This window comes from Oryctolagus cuniculus, chromosome 9, assembly GCF_051225735.1.
Source record: "Oryctolagus cuniculus isolate XC-2025 breed Fujian yellow rabbit chromosome 9, ASM5122573v1, whole genome shotgun sequence".
Classification (NCBI taxonomy): domain Eukaryota; kingdom Metazoa; phylum Chordata; class Mammalia; order Lagomorpha; family Leporidae; genus Oryctolagus; species Oryctolagus cuniculus.
In genome coordinates this window covers 124,328,627-124,344,373 of record NC_142875.1, presented here as the reverse complement: position 1 = coordinate 124,344,373, position 15,747 = coordinate 124,328,627, and the positions used below count along the sequence as shown (strand labels likewise).

The following is a 15,747-nucleotide window of genomic DNA, read 5'->3' as shown; positions in this document are numbered from 1 at the left end:
AGTATTTAATTAACCATACCTAACTCTAAATGCAAGGGCTCTCCTTGGAATATTATTAAGGAACAGACTATGTGGATTTGACAGAGTGCTGTTGAAAGGGGTTGATTTTATTTGTGTCTTAGGAGGCAGCCTGCTCAATAAACCAGTAATATATTTAAAATTATATTCATTGCAGCACAGGGGAGAAAGGAAAGCAATTCACAAAACACTCAGTTGACAGATAGTAGATGGCAGCCCCTTCAGCACTAGTGCTGATCTGAGGAGCTCCAAGGGACCGCTGAGTAATAAAGAACCCTGAAAACACCACTGCTGGAAGGACTCGTCACTGGAACCTTATTTTTAAGATACCCTTTGGGAGTAAACATTTTAAAAAATATTTATTTATTTATTTATTCAAGAGGCAGAGTTACAGAGAGAGAGAGAGGTCTTCCATCTGCTGGTTCACTCCCCAGAAGGCTGCAATGTCGGAACTGGGCTGATCAGAAGCCAGGAGTCAGGAGCTTCTTCCTGGTCTCCCATGCAGGTGCAGGGGCCCAAGCACGTGGGCCAGCTTCTACTGCTTTCCCAGGCCATTAGCAGAGAGCTGGATCGGAAGTGGAGCAGCCAGGCCTCCATATGGGATGCGGGCACCGGAGGCAGAGGCTTAACCTACTATGCCACAGTGCTGGCCCTGGGAGTAAGCATTTTAAATACTATACTCTGTGCTGTGTATTGCTTCTCTCTCTGGATTTTTTTTTAAGGACTTGGTGACGGGGGCTTCTGCTGAAGTGAGTGCATGTCAGAGCAGGAGACTGTTTGAATGCTATCTGGTTAAGGGGATGTTCACAGCACCCAGTGTTCTTATCACTGGGGTAATACAAATCTTCAGGCACTGAAAAATTCTATATTATGCACATATTATTTCACTCATCTCCCACATATTTATTGCAACCTGAAATGGGCCCCACCAGTCTCGGGAGGGCTGAGACAGGAGTGTCAAGGTGTTTCCAGTTTGGTAAAGGCTCCAGATGTGCAGTCGTCAATAGCAGCAAGGTGGTGAGACTTTGAGGCTTTGAGGGGTGTCTCAGATCACGGGTGCCCCTTAGGCCAGGCAATTGGGCGCCTCTGCTGGGCGCCCTGTTTTGGGCTAAGGGGACAAGCCCACCAGGAGGAGCCTGAGCCCAGGGAAGGGCCTGGTGCTTTTATGTGCTCATCATCCTAACACAGCACCCACTCATTCTGCATGCTTTCCACAGATGGTTTGTGCCTTGAGGAGACCAAGAGAAGCGTTCATGATGCCAACCAGGAATTGCTGGACATCCCTTGGAGGCCTGGCCCCGGGGTGGGGGACCCCAGAATGGAATGCACGGCCCCTTAGAATAAGCAGCAGCTCCCCTTCCCAGGGTCAACACCTTGCTCCGTGGGAGGCTCCTGCCGCGTCACCGCGTTCCTGGGGTTCTAACTAATCTTTTGCAAAGGCACACACCGCGGCCGGGAGCAGAGTGGGGTTGTCCCCCGCAGCGTGAGAGGGCCAGCGCGCGCATCGCGTCTGCAAACACCCAGAACTGCCCTGCCTGTCCTGCCCTCGGTGTGTGTGCTCCCAAGTCCACACGTCTCCTATCAGTTTATTCCTCTTTCAGGTTCCATCCCTGATGCCGAACCTCAGCCCAGCCACCCTTTGAACCCTAAGCTACAGTTCGGCCTTTGGACAACTTGGCAGCCAGCCTCCTGCACGCCCCGGGTTGCTGTGCCTTCTGCCGAGCCGGCCACCGGCGGCACGGGGCGTCAGCCGCCTCCCTGCCCTACAAAAGGGTGGGCGAACAACCCAGCCCGCCTCCGGTTGCGTCCGCAGCCGCTGGAGCGGGAGGAGCTCCGCAAGGAGACAGGCAGTGCTGTCAGTGCGGCGGCGGCTCCGGCGCAGAAAGCTCAGCCCCGCTGGGCCCCGGCCAGCGCCGGCCGATGCAGAAACCGCTGGCTCGGCCGAGCGCCGGGGGAAGGGCAAGCTCCAGATTGAACTATTTCTCCCTCTCCTTTTTGTTTATTTATTATTTTTTCCTTGCTCTGTCCACGCCTTCCTCTCCCCCTGGCGAGCAAATTACGCAGCCCCGCCGCAGCCGGCTCATCCACTCTGGTCTCTTCCTGCAGGCTTCTGCAGGGCGGGCTCAGTCCCGCTCTGCGCCCGGCCGCGGCCTGGGTCTCAGCCTCGGGTTCTGCCCGCCGCTGGCTTCTGCGCTTTCCCAGGCCCGCGCTGCAGCCTCGCGTCTCCTCTAGCGCCCCCCAGCGCCCGGCCCCCGCGCGGACCCGGTGCAGCCCGGCTTCCCCTCGGGCGGTCCCGCCCCCGGCCCAGCTCCGCCCCCAGCCGCCGCGCCCTGATTGGTCGGACGCCCCTCCTCCCGGGCGCCTCTCCGCCCCGTCGCCCAATGGGCACCGCCACCTGGTCCAAAAAAAAAAAAAAAAAAAAAAAATTTTCCCCTGAGGGGACCGAGGGGGCTCCGCCACCTCCAGCTCCTGCCGGGCGGCAGAGGCGACCGCGGCGGCGGGGCGCGGAGAGGGGAGGGCAGCGCAGGGCGGCGGCGGAAGAGGAGCGAAGGTGTCGGAGAGAAAACTTCTGGAAGGAACAGGAAACCTGCGGGGCGGCGGCGCTGCGCACGTCGCGGGGTGTGGGCTGCGCCGCGCCCCCCGGCCCCGCGGACGAGGAGCATGAGGCAGCATGTCCGATAAGATGTCCAGCTTCCTCTACATCGGGGACATCGTGTCCCTGTACGCCGAGGGCTCGGTCAACGGCTTCATCAGCACCCTGGGGTAAGCGGCCGCGTCCCCGCGCCCCAGCCGCGTTTACCCAGGGACAGCGCGGTGCGCTCCGGGCGCCCGCGCGCGCGGGAAGCGGCGGCGAGGCTGGGCCGTCCCGGGCCGGGAGACCCGTCCCAAAAGGGGGAAGTGAGTCCCGGGGCCGGGCCGGGCCGGGCCGGCGGCTTCTCCGTGGGCTGCTGGGGCCGCGGCGCGCGCGTGTTTCCCTTTAAAGCGAACGCGGAGCGCCTCGTGCTCGGCTCTCGCGGGCGGCTTCCACCGAAGTCCGCGGCCTTGGACGTGAAACCCGCGCGCGAGGCGGTGTGGCTTGGCCCCACGGGAGGAGCCCGCCGTGGCCTTGGCGCTGCCCGGCGCCCTCAGCGCCGCGGCTTCGGGGACCCTGGGGGGCTCCCCACTCCGGGTCCTGGGGGCCGGGACCCGCGCTGTTCGCTTGGCTGGCCCGGGCCTCAGCCCTGCGCCGGGGTCTTGCGCTCCCCTGTGTGTAAAGCAGCGTGCCAAGCGGTGACCCGGGACTTCCGTGATGGCCCGTGCGCTCTGCCTGGCCGGGTCGTGAAGTCCGGTGTGCAGCCGGCGTGCACTGGAGCCGCACGCTGCGGCGTGTTGCGGTGCTCAACTCTCACCGCCTCGTGGCCGCAACGCCTGGGCTGCCCAGCCTCGGAGGTCGCAGGCCCCTGGTCCCTGTGCGCGGTTGTCGGGGAGCCTGACTTAGCACGCCCTGGCCCTGGGCCGTGACCGCAGCCCTGTTGTAAGCTCGCCGCTTGCTCAGCCCTGGGACCTGGATGGAGGTCACCATTCCTCCCCCAGTTCCTGCGGTTGGGACGATTCCCCTAATGAGTGAAGGGAGGCAGGTGGATTTAATTTAATCCCCTTTGCATCAGTGTTATTCACTTGTGAAACTGAAGGGTGCGGGGGAGACTGCCAGTGGCAGGTGCCTGTGCTGGGTTTGTGTTTGAGAGCGTGCACGTGCGGGTTCAGTTTTTGGGACCCTGTCAACCCTTGGCAGGATGAACTCTGCCAAGGAGGCGCTCTGGGTGTGTGCGCTGCAGGAGTTAAGGCGGGGGTGCGGTGCAGGGACAGAGTGCTTGGGTTGGAATCCTGGCTCTTCCACTTGTCAGCCTAGTGGCCCTGAGCAAGCTGTATATTCTCCGCGTGTCTCAGTGTCCAGTGTTCTGAAGTTGGGAGGAGTAATGATGTCCCCACCTTGCAGAGTTGTGAACAAGGTGGCTGGGATAGGTAGAGGGCTTACATGGTGCAGGCACATCTCATCTGAGGCTGTCACGGAGCAGTACTTGTGTTTGTGAACAAAACAGTAGAAAGGCCATGTGTTTGTATGCCCAAGGATGACTTAGAAAAATGAATAGCAGAAGGCTGTTGTTGGTATCTCAGGAAGCTGCTTTAACCCTTGTAGAATCTGCCCTGCTCAGAGATCAGGAAACTGAAGCGGAGAGAAATGGTGCGGCTCACCCAAGAAACAGTCCCAGAGCTGTAACCCTGGTCTGCAGAGTTCCAGCCGGGAATGCTTTTCGTCAGTTACACATAACAGATAATCTTTAAGCCTTGAGAAAAACAAGCCTGAATCTTCTCAACTATGTTCAGTATTTCTTTCCAGTACTTTCAAAGTTGAGTTTTCTTAGGATGTATGAATATTTTAAGCAAGTTCATAGAAAATGCTTATTATGAAAAAAAACTTTGAAGTTTTTTTTATTCATTTATTGGAAAGGCAGAGTCGCAGAGAGAAAGGTCTTCCATCTACTCTTTGACTCCCTGAATGGCTGCAACAGCCAGGATTAGGCCAGGCTGAAGCCAGGAGCCTGGAAACTCTATCTAGGTCTTCTATGTAGGTGAGGGGCCCAAGGACTTGGGCATCTGCTGCTGCTTTCCCAGGGGCGTTAGCAGGGAGCTGGATGGGAAGTGACGCAGCCAGGAATCAGACCGGTGCTCTTGTGGAATGAATGCTGGCATCGTCGTAGGGTTCTCAACCGCCTGTGCCACAATACCATCGTGGGTGCACAACCCCCTGTGCCACAATACCATCGTGGGTGCACAACCCCCTGTGCCACAATACCATCGTGGGTGCACAACCCCCTGTGCCACAATACCATCGTAGGGTGCACAGCCCCCTGTGCCACAATACCATCGTGGGTGCACAACCCCCTGTGCCACAATACCATCGTAGGGTGTACAACCCCCTGTGCCACAGTACCATCGTAGGGTGCACAACCCCCTGTGCCACAATACCATCGTAGGGTGTACAACCCCCTGTGCCACAATACCATCGTAGGGTACACAACCCCCTGTGCCACAATACCATCGTAGGGTGTACAGCCCCCTGTGCCACAATACCATCGTAGGGTGCACAACCCCCTGTGCCACAATACCATTGTAGGGTGTACAACCCCCTGTGCCACAGTACCATCGTAGGGTGCACAACCCCCTGTGCCACAATACCATCGTAGGGTGCATAGCCCCCTGTGCCACAATACCATCGTAGGGTGCTCAGCCCCCTGTGCCACAATACCATCGTAGGGTGTACAACCCCCTGTGCCACAATACCATCGTAGGGTACACAACCCCCTGTGCCACAATACCATCGTAGGGTGTACAGCCCCCTGTGCCACAATACCATCGTAGGGTGCACAACCCCCTGTGCCACAATACCATCGTGGGTGCACAACCCCCTGTGCCACAATACCATCGTAGGGTACACAACCCCCTGTGCCACAATACCATCGTAGGGTACACAACCCCCTGTGCCACAATACCATCGTAGGGTGTACAACCCCCTGTGCCACAATACCATCGTAGGGTACACAACCCCCTGTGCCACAATACCATCGTAGAGTGCACAACCCCCTGTGCCACAATACCATCGTAGAATGCACAACCCCCTGTGCCACAATACCATCGTAGAGTGCACAGCCCCCTGTGCCACAATACCATCGTAGAGTGCTCAGCCCCCTGTGCCACAATACCATCGTAGGGTGCTCAGCCCCCTGTGCCACAATACCATCGTGGGTGCTCAACCCCCTGTGCCACAATACCATCGTAGGGTGTACAACCCCCTGTGCCACAATACCATCATGGGTGCACAACCCCCTGTGCCACAATACCATCGTAGGGTGCTCAGCCCCCTGTGCCACAATACCATCGTAGGGTACACAACCCCCTGTGCCACAATACCATCGTAGGGTGTACAACCCCCTGTGCCACAACACCATCGTAGGGTGTACAACCCCCTGTGCCACAATACCATCGTGGGTGCTCAACCCCCTGTGCCACAATACCATCGTGGGTGCACAACCCCCTGTGCCACAATACCATCGTAGGGTGTACAACCCCCTGTGCCACAATACCATCGTAGGGTATACAACCCCCTGTGCCACAATACCATCGTGGGGTGTACAACCCCCTGTGCCACAATACCATCATGGGTGCACAACCCCCTGTGCCACAATACCATCGTAGGGTGCTCAGCCCCCTGTGCCACAATACCATCGTAGGGTACACAACCCCCTGTGCCACAATACCATCGTAGAGTGCACAACCCCCTGTGCCACAATACCATTGTGGGTGCACAACCCCCTGTGCCACAATACCATCGTAGGGTACACAACCCTCTGTGGCACAATACCTGCACCCAAAGCTTTTTACACCAAAATAAACTTCGCATTCCACATCCGTGAGGTTTTCGAAGCAACCTGGAAGTTGTGTGGCATATTATTTTTCTTTGAATGAACTGAGTTTTGCTGTGGTTCAGTGAACTCCTGCAGGTTCGTTGTGAATTGAGGGGTTCTCTGAAGGTGCCGCTGTTGTTGAGACGTGGTGCTGGGAGGGGTGCTGTACCTGAGAAGCCGGGAGTTGGCTATGAGCATCCCTGCTTCCTGGAGCGTGCTTCTGCATGGTGGATGTGCCCTCGTGCGGGCTCCTGGCCTTCAAGGAGGGTGTGCCAAGGGTGGTCACTGGCAGCCCAGTGCTTGCTGGGATTTCAGCAGGTGCTGGGTGGAGAGACTATGTACAGAATAATCAAGGCCAGCTATGAATGTGCTTGATGTCTCACACGACAGCAAGGACAATCATCATATTGATGATGCACAGAAATTTAGCACCTTTCTACTTTGAAAAAGGGCCGTTTGGAAAGCATGGGACTTTTTTAAAAATTGGGAATATTGAGCAGAATTAAAGCTGAAATTACCATCTTGTTAATGCACATTTCTGAATTTTAATTGCATCGCACAAACGACCAAGTTGCTTTCCGAAAGCATCTGGAACCTTCTTTAAAAAGTTTTCTATTCTTGTAACTATGAAATTTAAAAGTCATGCAAGAGAGGACAGGAGGCTGAGGAAGAAAGGAGTGAACTTGCTTTCCTGACCTTAAGTCTCACGTCTTGACAGAAGTGCCTGGGCTCTTGTGCCCAGATGTGTAGGTTTGTCCACAGCCCCTGCAGCCCCCTGCTCTGACCCGCCAACCATCAAAATGTGTGTCCCCGTGGGAGTTGTCAGGTAAGATGCTAAGATTGAAATTTTTTGGCCTTCACAACTAAACAAGATATTTGATCCTATTTTATTATTATTATTTTTAATCTGTTTACTAATTGAATGGCAGAAGGGAGAGAGAGAAAACTTCATTTGCTAGTTCACTCCCCAGATGCCTGTAACAGGTGGGGCTGGGCCAGGTCTCCCATGTGGGTGACAGGGACTCCAGTACTTGGGCTGTCACCTGCTGCCTCTCACAGGGCATGCATTAGCGGGGGGCTGGATCAGAAGTGGGACTGGGATTCAAGCCCAGGGACTCTGGCATCCCAGGAGCAACTTAACTGCTGTGCCCAAAGCATGCCCCTTGATCATGATTTAGAACGGATGTAGTCTGTGCTTATGTCATTGATTCTTATTAACATGGAGGCAGTTTTCAAAGTTAAAGATTGTGTATATAAAGTAATTTTCTGAAATTCAGAGATGAAAAATGTCCAAGATTGAGAAACACTCTCATTTAATTTAATAATGGTTTAATCTGATGGATTTTTCCTAAGAAATCCACTGATGACTTCATATGTGGTTATTCTGTTTCCTCTCTTGTCTGTATGACATTGCACAGCTTTTTTTTTTTTTTTTTTTTTTTTTTTTTTTTTATGACTGTGCTTGGTTTTGATATTTAGGTCTTTGTTTAGCCTTTGTAGCAACCAACCACCTTGTCCTCAGACAGCTCATGAACTCTTTTCTAGGCAAATATTGGGGTGCCACCGCTCACTTGTGGATGTTTTATTTTACAGGTCTGTTTGAGGGCTATGAAAGCAAAGCAGTGTGGTAGTCGTGTTTCTTACTGTATTGTTGTCGGCCCTTCCTGTATGGGAGGCAGAGCACACATTTCTGGTTGAATTTCCCTGCTCCTCTGTGAGTTGGAGGCTGTCGTAGGTCGGCTGCTAATTAGCCAGTGTCTTGACGGTGTCGTGTATTCTCTTTTCGTGCCAGCACATCACCCTGGAGACTAACAAGGAGCCTAGATGCTGTCCTCCTTCTCCCTGCTGGTGTTAGAAAAGTGACTGAAAGAACAGAATTGAAAGATTTATTTTTTAGAAAGTTGCCAGGAAAATTTACATTTTGCATATATTCTCGCATGTGAAGTAGCAGATTTTCTTCAGAGGCGTATGAGTTGTCACAGGGAATCAGAGAAAGGAGTTGGAGATAATCGCTTAGTATCTGTTTAGGCAGAACTATTCCTTCTTCTGTAATGGGAAACTCAACAGAAGAGCTAAAAACCAGAGTTAAAGTTCTGCTTTCCGTTTGAGCTCTTCATGTATTTGATACTTTTAGTAAGTAGCCTGGTGGTTTTTCCAATTCAACTTTGGAGGGTGGTTAATGAGGACTGCTTTTATTTATACAGCATTTCAGAGTAATGAATAGGTGCTTTTTTTGCAGATGAATTCCACCTGATTTTAATATTCCATGTGTAAGTAGGTTCTGGAGGGGATGAGTGGTTGTTATGCAGCTTTGGGGGAATTTTTGCAATAAGGTAATGAATTTTTTCAGCCGAGAAAGCCTTGGAGTTTCACCATATTTGCGTTTAGCGGGACCCTCCTGGCTCTTCGGACTGGAAACGTGGGAGGGTATTTTTAGGCCCTGAGACCCAGCTTTTCAGTTGGGCTGCTCGGTCTGTGCAAAATGTGGATGGCTAGTTGCAAAGATTTGCATTTCTCCCTTTTCTCCCAGTTACCCTTTGAGCCGTGCTCATCTGCTGTTACTGGGTCCTGAATGCTTGCAAAACTTGAGTTATAGTTCTTGTGCTTCTCTTAGTTTGTGTAGGTGCAGGGGCTGGGTTTGTATTTCCTGATTTAATTTTCATCTAATGACCTATTTAGGAAATACTTGTGTTGACTTTTGGAAAACTGCTTTAAATCCTGTCAGACAAAGATAGTGAACAGCAGTTTAAGTAAACTGATTTTTTTTTTTTTTTGTACTGGTAAATCTTAGAGTTTTTTATTTTTCTTTTGAAGAGGAAGGAGGGAATTTTGGATATTCTGTTGGAGTTCAAGTGCAGTGTTAAGGGTCCCTCCACCTTCCCTCCTTTTTCTCTACACCTGGGTTTGTTTCCCAGTGCACATTCTACAGCAGTGGGTGCAGTGACTTGGCCAGTGGCGAGGATTGAGTGTGGTAGAATCAGTGTAGGGTGTATCATTCCTGGGTTGGCGGTTCCCATATTGTTGAGAGGTTAGTAAAGGGAAAGTGTGTATGTGTGTGTGTGTGCATTTCTATATGTGCATGGCTACCCAATTGCTACTTTTGGCTTGAGGTATCTTCTCAGGGTCTCAAAAACAGCAACACCCACTTGCTAAGGTCTCAGCACGCTGCCAAGTGCCACCCTCACTGACTCCAAGCCTCAGTAGAGTCTTACTCAGAGTGACAGAAGAGGGGCCCCCCCTTTTTTTTTTACTTCCTATTTGATTTTTCCCAGTTCATCAGATTCTTCCATTCCCTTCTTTCCATGTTTGATGACGGGTATCACGTGGGGTGGCCAGGGGTCGCACAGTTTACGATTCTGACTTAACGCCTTGGGTGAATAAGACTGTATGAATGCTTACATTTATTGTTCCTGGTTGTAGTCCGTTGAATTTCCCTTCCTGATCTTGTTTCCTGCTGAACGTTTTTGATATTTAAGTGTCTGCAGATTTGGTTTATTATATATTCTTCTTTTATTTAGTTAGTTATTATTTTTATAGTTTTAAAAATCTTCCCCTTAACAGGAGTGGGGAGTCATGGATGAAGCACAGCATGGCTACAGTCAACTTTTGTTGTTGTGTAATTTGTGAGTTATATTCGGTATCTTCCAAATAGAGCCCTTTCAAATAATAGCTGCTGTTTCTTGCTGTCACTGGGCATGTAAACTTAGCTTTGTTTTGACTGAGACATGTGATAGGGCAGTAAAAATATCTGAAAATCCTGTGGACATTTTGCGTGTGTTCAGTGGCAAGTCGGACAGTGAGAGAATCTGAGTTATTTTGGAAAGTCTAAGGGTTAGACGTGTGATGTGGAACTTGAAACCTTAAGTACAAAGGCAGCCTTGGCAGTGGTGAGCAGAAGTCTATTTTCAGCTCTTTCTCGAGCCTGGCAGTCCTTCCCTGAGCGGACTCTCTGAGGCTCAGACAGGTTAACATCCATGCCTCTGTGGATGCCCACTGGCGCTGACAGCGCCCAGTTCAGAGCAAGGGGCGCCATTCCTTCCCTGGCTGTGTCCCTGTGGCTGAGAGGGCAGTCGCGGCTTCCTGCCTGGCTTCCTCGCAGGCAGAACAGAAACTTTCTCTCTCTGCATACTTAGCACTTTTCACAAGCACATTTTCCTTCTGTTCTCTCTGTCTCTCACTTTTAAAGATTCATTGACTTGAAAGGCAGAGGGGTGGGGGTGGTGAAGAGGGATTGAGAGAGATCTTCCATTCACTGATTCACTCACCAAATGGTTGCAACAGTTGGGACTGGGCCAGGCCAAAGCCGTGAGCCAGGAACTCCCACTTGGGAGGAAGGGGTTCAGGCTCTTGGACCATCTTCCACTACTTTCACAGACATATTAGCTGGGATCTGGATGGGAAGTAGAGGAGCCAAGACTCCAACCTGTGCTTGGATATGGGATGCTAGTGTTGTAGGTGGCAGCTTAACCAACTGTGCCACAATGCCAGCCTTCTAAAACTATTCTTGTGCAGATTAGTATGTAGATAACTTAGAATATTAGAGACTCCAACTTTAACAAAGTTTAAAGGAAGTAACCATAGTACGCTTTAGTTTAAAGGGAGTAACAATGTACTTTTTTTTTTTTTTTTTTTTTTTTTTGACAGGCAGAGTGGACAGTGAGAGAGACAGAGAGAGAAAGGTCTTCCTTTGCCGTTGGTTCACCCTCCAATGGCCGCCGCTGCAGCCGGCGCACCGCGCTGATCCTGGCAGGAGCCAGGATCCAGGTGCTTTTCCTGGTCTCCCATGGGGTGCAGGGCCCAAGCACCTGGGCCATCCTCCACTGCACTCCCTGGCCATAGCAGAGAGCTGGCCTGGAAGAGGGGCAACCGGGACAGAATCCGGTGCCCCAACCGGGACTAGAACCCGGTGTGCCGGCGCCGCAAGGTGGAGGATTAGCCTATTGAGCCACGGCGCCGGCTCGTAACAATGTACTTTTATGACACACTTCTAGTATAATAGTGAATTTGACCTTTTAAAAAATTTATTTGAGAAGCTGAAAGAGACATATCTGGGGTGGGAGGGGGGAGAGAGAGAGAGAGAGCACGAGAGAGAGAAAGAGAGAGAAAGAAATGAGCTTCCTCATTGACTGGTTCACTCCTCAGATGCCCAGGGTTGCTGGTGCTGAGCTGGACCAGACTGGAATCAGGAGCCAAGAATGCAGTCCAGGTCTTGCATGTGAGTGGCAGGACCCCAGGTTCTTGAGCCATCACCACTGCCTCCCAGGGTCTGAATTACTAGGAAGCTGGAGTCAGGAATTGAGCCTGGTCACTCTGTTGCATGATGAGGGCTTCCTAGCCAGCATCTTAACTGCCAGGCCAAGTATCTGCCTGTTTTACTTTTTGTTGTAAGTTAACAGAACTTGGAAATTGATCACTGGGTCATAATCAGACACATGAAACTAATGTTTATTTTTCATTTATTCATTGGATAAAACTGTGCCTTTGAAGTATATTGATACCTTTTTTTGGTGTTTATTGTTCAAATCCCATACTGCTTTAGATGGAGAAGTTTTCCATTGATTCCTTTAGAAAATCACACTTTTAATTAAAAAAATTGAAAGTGGTTGGTCTTGTGTGATGAGTCAGGGTTAATATTTTCATTTCTATGTCTCCTATATTTCCTGGGTTTTGTATGTGTTTCTTGATATTTTTATAAAAGATTTAGTTATGTATTTGAAAGGCAGAAATACTGAGGAGAGAGATATCTTCTATCCACTGGTTCACTCCCCAAATGTCTGCAATTGGCCAGGGCTGAGCCAAGCTGAAGCCAGGAGCCAGGAGCTTCTTCCAGGTCTCCCCGTGTGGGTGCAGGGGCCCAAGCACTTGGGCCATCTTCCACTGCTTTCCCAGGCCATAGCAGAGAGCTGGATTGGAATGGAGCAGCTGGGACTCGAACTGGTGCCCATATGGGATGTTGGCATTGCATCCGGCAGTTTAACCCTCTGCACTACAGCATTGGTCCCTTGTATGTGTTTCTTTAATTTAGCATCTTTTACTTTTGTAGACAGGAAAGTTAACTAAAGTGAAAATGATATTTTTAAAGGCTTCTTCCATTTCTTATTATTGTTAATTATCTTTATCTTAAAAAGCATATATAAAGCATTTTCCTGATCATAGTGGAAGAAAACCACAAACTAGGAAACTGCATATTACTGAAAGACACAGCCTTACGTATGCCATTAAAACTGTGTTCATGGTGCTTTTTGGCATTTGAAAATGTATTATGGAAAAATGTTTAGCCAATAATGCTGAGCATTTATGATGGCTGATTTAACTCATGCAGCAAATACATAGTCTGTTTTGTCTTAGAAATATGCTCACACATGTAGATATGTAGATGGTATACACTTAGCATAGCTGACTTGTTCATTTTAGTAAGCCTAGTGCTACTGCCTATGTCATCTTAGTGGTAGTTTGTTAAGGGACTTTTTTTTTTTTTTGGGTGAGAAGTAAATCAGTAAGTATTTTTATTGACTGTCTATGAAATGGATTAGCTCTGTCAAAATTCAAGTCAGTAATTGGTTGACAGTACCTGTTAGATAGTTCATTCCAACTCACCTTCAGATCCCAGACTTAAATTAAGAATGAGCTACAAGATTAGGTTGTTCAGAAAGCAACTTTAATCATAAAATTGGAAGTGTGTTCCATCCTGAATTAGGAGTCTCCTGGTGATGAGGTTTATGCCAAAGCATGCCGCAGATTACGTCATTAATTCATTCAGTGGATATTTACGGAACCCTTGCTGGGTGTGGGGGAATAGACGTGTCAAGAGCTGCCAAACACTCAGCTGTTTGTAATAATCCTCTCCTAAACAGTCCTTCTTTCAGTATCTGTAGCTGGATCCTGGGCAGCAGACCACTTTGAATCATTGTCACGTAGGCGGGGTTGACTGAGACCTGAGATAATGAGGCTGGGCTGTGAGGCCCAGTGCAGAAGAAATGTGGCAGTTATTTGGGGGGAAATTCATGCAGTGTGTGCAGTCCCTTTAGATACTGGTTTTCACTGTGTTTGTCCAGTGTTTTCAGAATTTCTCTTCATGAGTCATGAACTTAAGAGTCGTGCAGATTCCTATAAGTTTTGGGAATATTATTTCTCATTCTGCATATGACTGTAAGAAAACACACACTCCTTCTGCTGTGTATGAAGTCCACTGTGCCCTCTTTGCCTTTTGTTTTAATAAATGATAAGGCCATAGATGGGTAGATAGAATTGGGTGAACACAGAGGAAGACTAAGGAAGTGAACACAATGTAATCTAAACTCATATCTAAATTCTTAGAATATAGACGTGTTGTTGAGGTCCCATCTGCTACTGAGAAATTTGAGTCACTGTTGGTATATCATAAAAATCTGTTTGTGAAAGACTGTAAAATGCTGGACTTTTATTTATTACATGTTAGTTATCCAAGAGAATTCCTGAACAGAGTTCTAGAGAAATTTAGGTTTTTAATGGAGTAAATCCTAGTTAGCTGAGAAATGGTAGTAAAATGACTTCGAAGCGGTTGCTAAGGGCAGATATTACTGTTCTCCACATAGTTTCTCTTATGGAAAAGACAGTTCTTCAAGTTTTATAGGGAATTCAACACTTTCTAAAAGTTTATTTTTTTGAAAGGAAGAGAAAGAGGAGTAGATCTTCTATCTACTGATTCGCTGCCCAAATGCGCACAACCACCAGAGATGGGCCATACTGGTACCAGAAGCCAGGAACTTAATCTGGGTCTCCGACATCAGTGTCAGGGATCCAAGCACTTGAGCTCTCACCTGCTGCCTCTAAGGTGTGTTAGCGGGAGGCTGGATCACAGGCAGGATCTGGGACTCAAGTCAGGTACTCTGATATGGGATGGTGGTGTCCTGAGTGGTAGCTTAACTGCTGTGCCAAACATCCACCCCTAATTATAGAGAATTTATATGGATCATCTGAGCTACACACCAAAGCCCAGCTGGCTAAATAAACAATCACAATCCAACACCAGAACTGGTTTGAAATTGTTGTGAACTTTTCTAGTGGCAAAGCTTAGAGTATTATTTGTAAAATTATCAGGAAATTAAGTGCTCTCCAACTCAGGTTTCATTCATCTCTTTGCAAGCTTCGGAGTAGATGGCCTTGGAGCCTTGAAAAACAATTTATGGGTGTCCCTTGCTGTCCTGATTCTTAAGGATCTGATCGCAAAAGCCCCAGGGGTTTGGGAGGGAAGGGATACTTAGGTATTACATTATCCACCTGGGTAAAGCTTGAGACTCAGTGACTCTGCTCGTATTGTGTGGGAAGTCAGGTCCTTTGTTGGTAAGGAACAGGCACCGTTTCAGGCTGCCATTAGCCGATGAAGAGATTTGTTGTAAGGAGACTGGAGGAGATGCAAGGATCTGAATGATGAGCCCAACAGCTGAGCCTGGGGGAGTGCAGGGACCCAGCAGGGCTTGGGGGTCCCAGTAGCAGGACGTCCTCTGTGGGCCCCCAATGCCCCGTACTTGGATCCGGCAATGCCTGGCTGCTGTGTCTGTCTTCTTAGGTTTCCCATTATGGGGTGATAGAACTTGGCCTTGCCTTGCATCAGGACTGATCACTTAGGTCTGTGCAGGCAAGTCCCAGTCCCAGATCTGGCTGCCAGGGAGCTCACTGTGAGCAAGGCTCTAAGTTCTGCCCGCTGCTGATTCACTGTGGTAGGGGGAAAAGGAGCAGAGGGGCCTGGGCATGAGCTTGGTGTCACTGCCTGCTGGGCAGCTGCAATAAAAGACACGGCACAAAACTGATAACTTTTAAAAAAGATTTATTTAGTTTGAAAGTCAGAGTTATATGGAGGGAAGGAGGGAGGAGAGGAGAGATTGATTTTGCATCTGTTGGCTCACTCGCCAGTTGGCTGTGACAGCTAGTGCTGGACCAGGCAAAAGCCAGGAGCTAGGAGTTTCATCGATGTCTCCCATGTGAGTGGCAGGGGCCCAGACACTTGGGCCATCCTCTGCTGCCTCCTTTGCAGGCACTTCAGTAGGGAGCTGGATTGGAAGTGGCGCAGCCAGAACATGAACCAGTGCCCAAGTAGGATGCCAGCATCGCAGGCGGTGGCTTTACCCACTGCACTGCAATACTGGCTCCATAAAGTTGATCATTTTAACCATCTATAAGTGTGGAATTCAGTGGTATCAAGTCCACTCAGAATGCCAGGCTGCCGTCACTACTGTCTGTCTGCAGAACATTTGCAGCAACTGCACCGGGAACCCTGTATTCTCATACCCAGAAATCTCCTAGTCTG

The 15,747-nt window shown here is 49.8% G+C and overlaps 1 protein-coding gene across 2 annotated transcripts in view; it reads left to right on the top strand.

The window, feature by feature from the left end:
- Nucleotides 1–2,379: 2,379 nt before the first annotated feature.
- ITPR2 (inositol 1,4,5-trisphosphate receptor type 2) overlaps nt 2,380–15,747 on the top strand; it is a 536,564-nt gene continuing 523,196 nt past the window's right edge. Inside the window, exon 1 of one of the 2 annotated variants that reach the window (XM_051850872.3) lies at nt 2,380–2,781. In XM_051850872.3, the coding sequence (XP_051706832.2) occupies nt 2,690–2,781 (92 nt within the window). In that variant the 5' untranslated portion in view covers nt 2,380–2,689. The remainder of the gene's footprint in view (nt 2,782–15,747) is intronic. The other variant, XM_089304708.1, reaches the window with a different exon arrangement.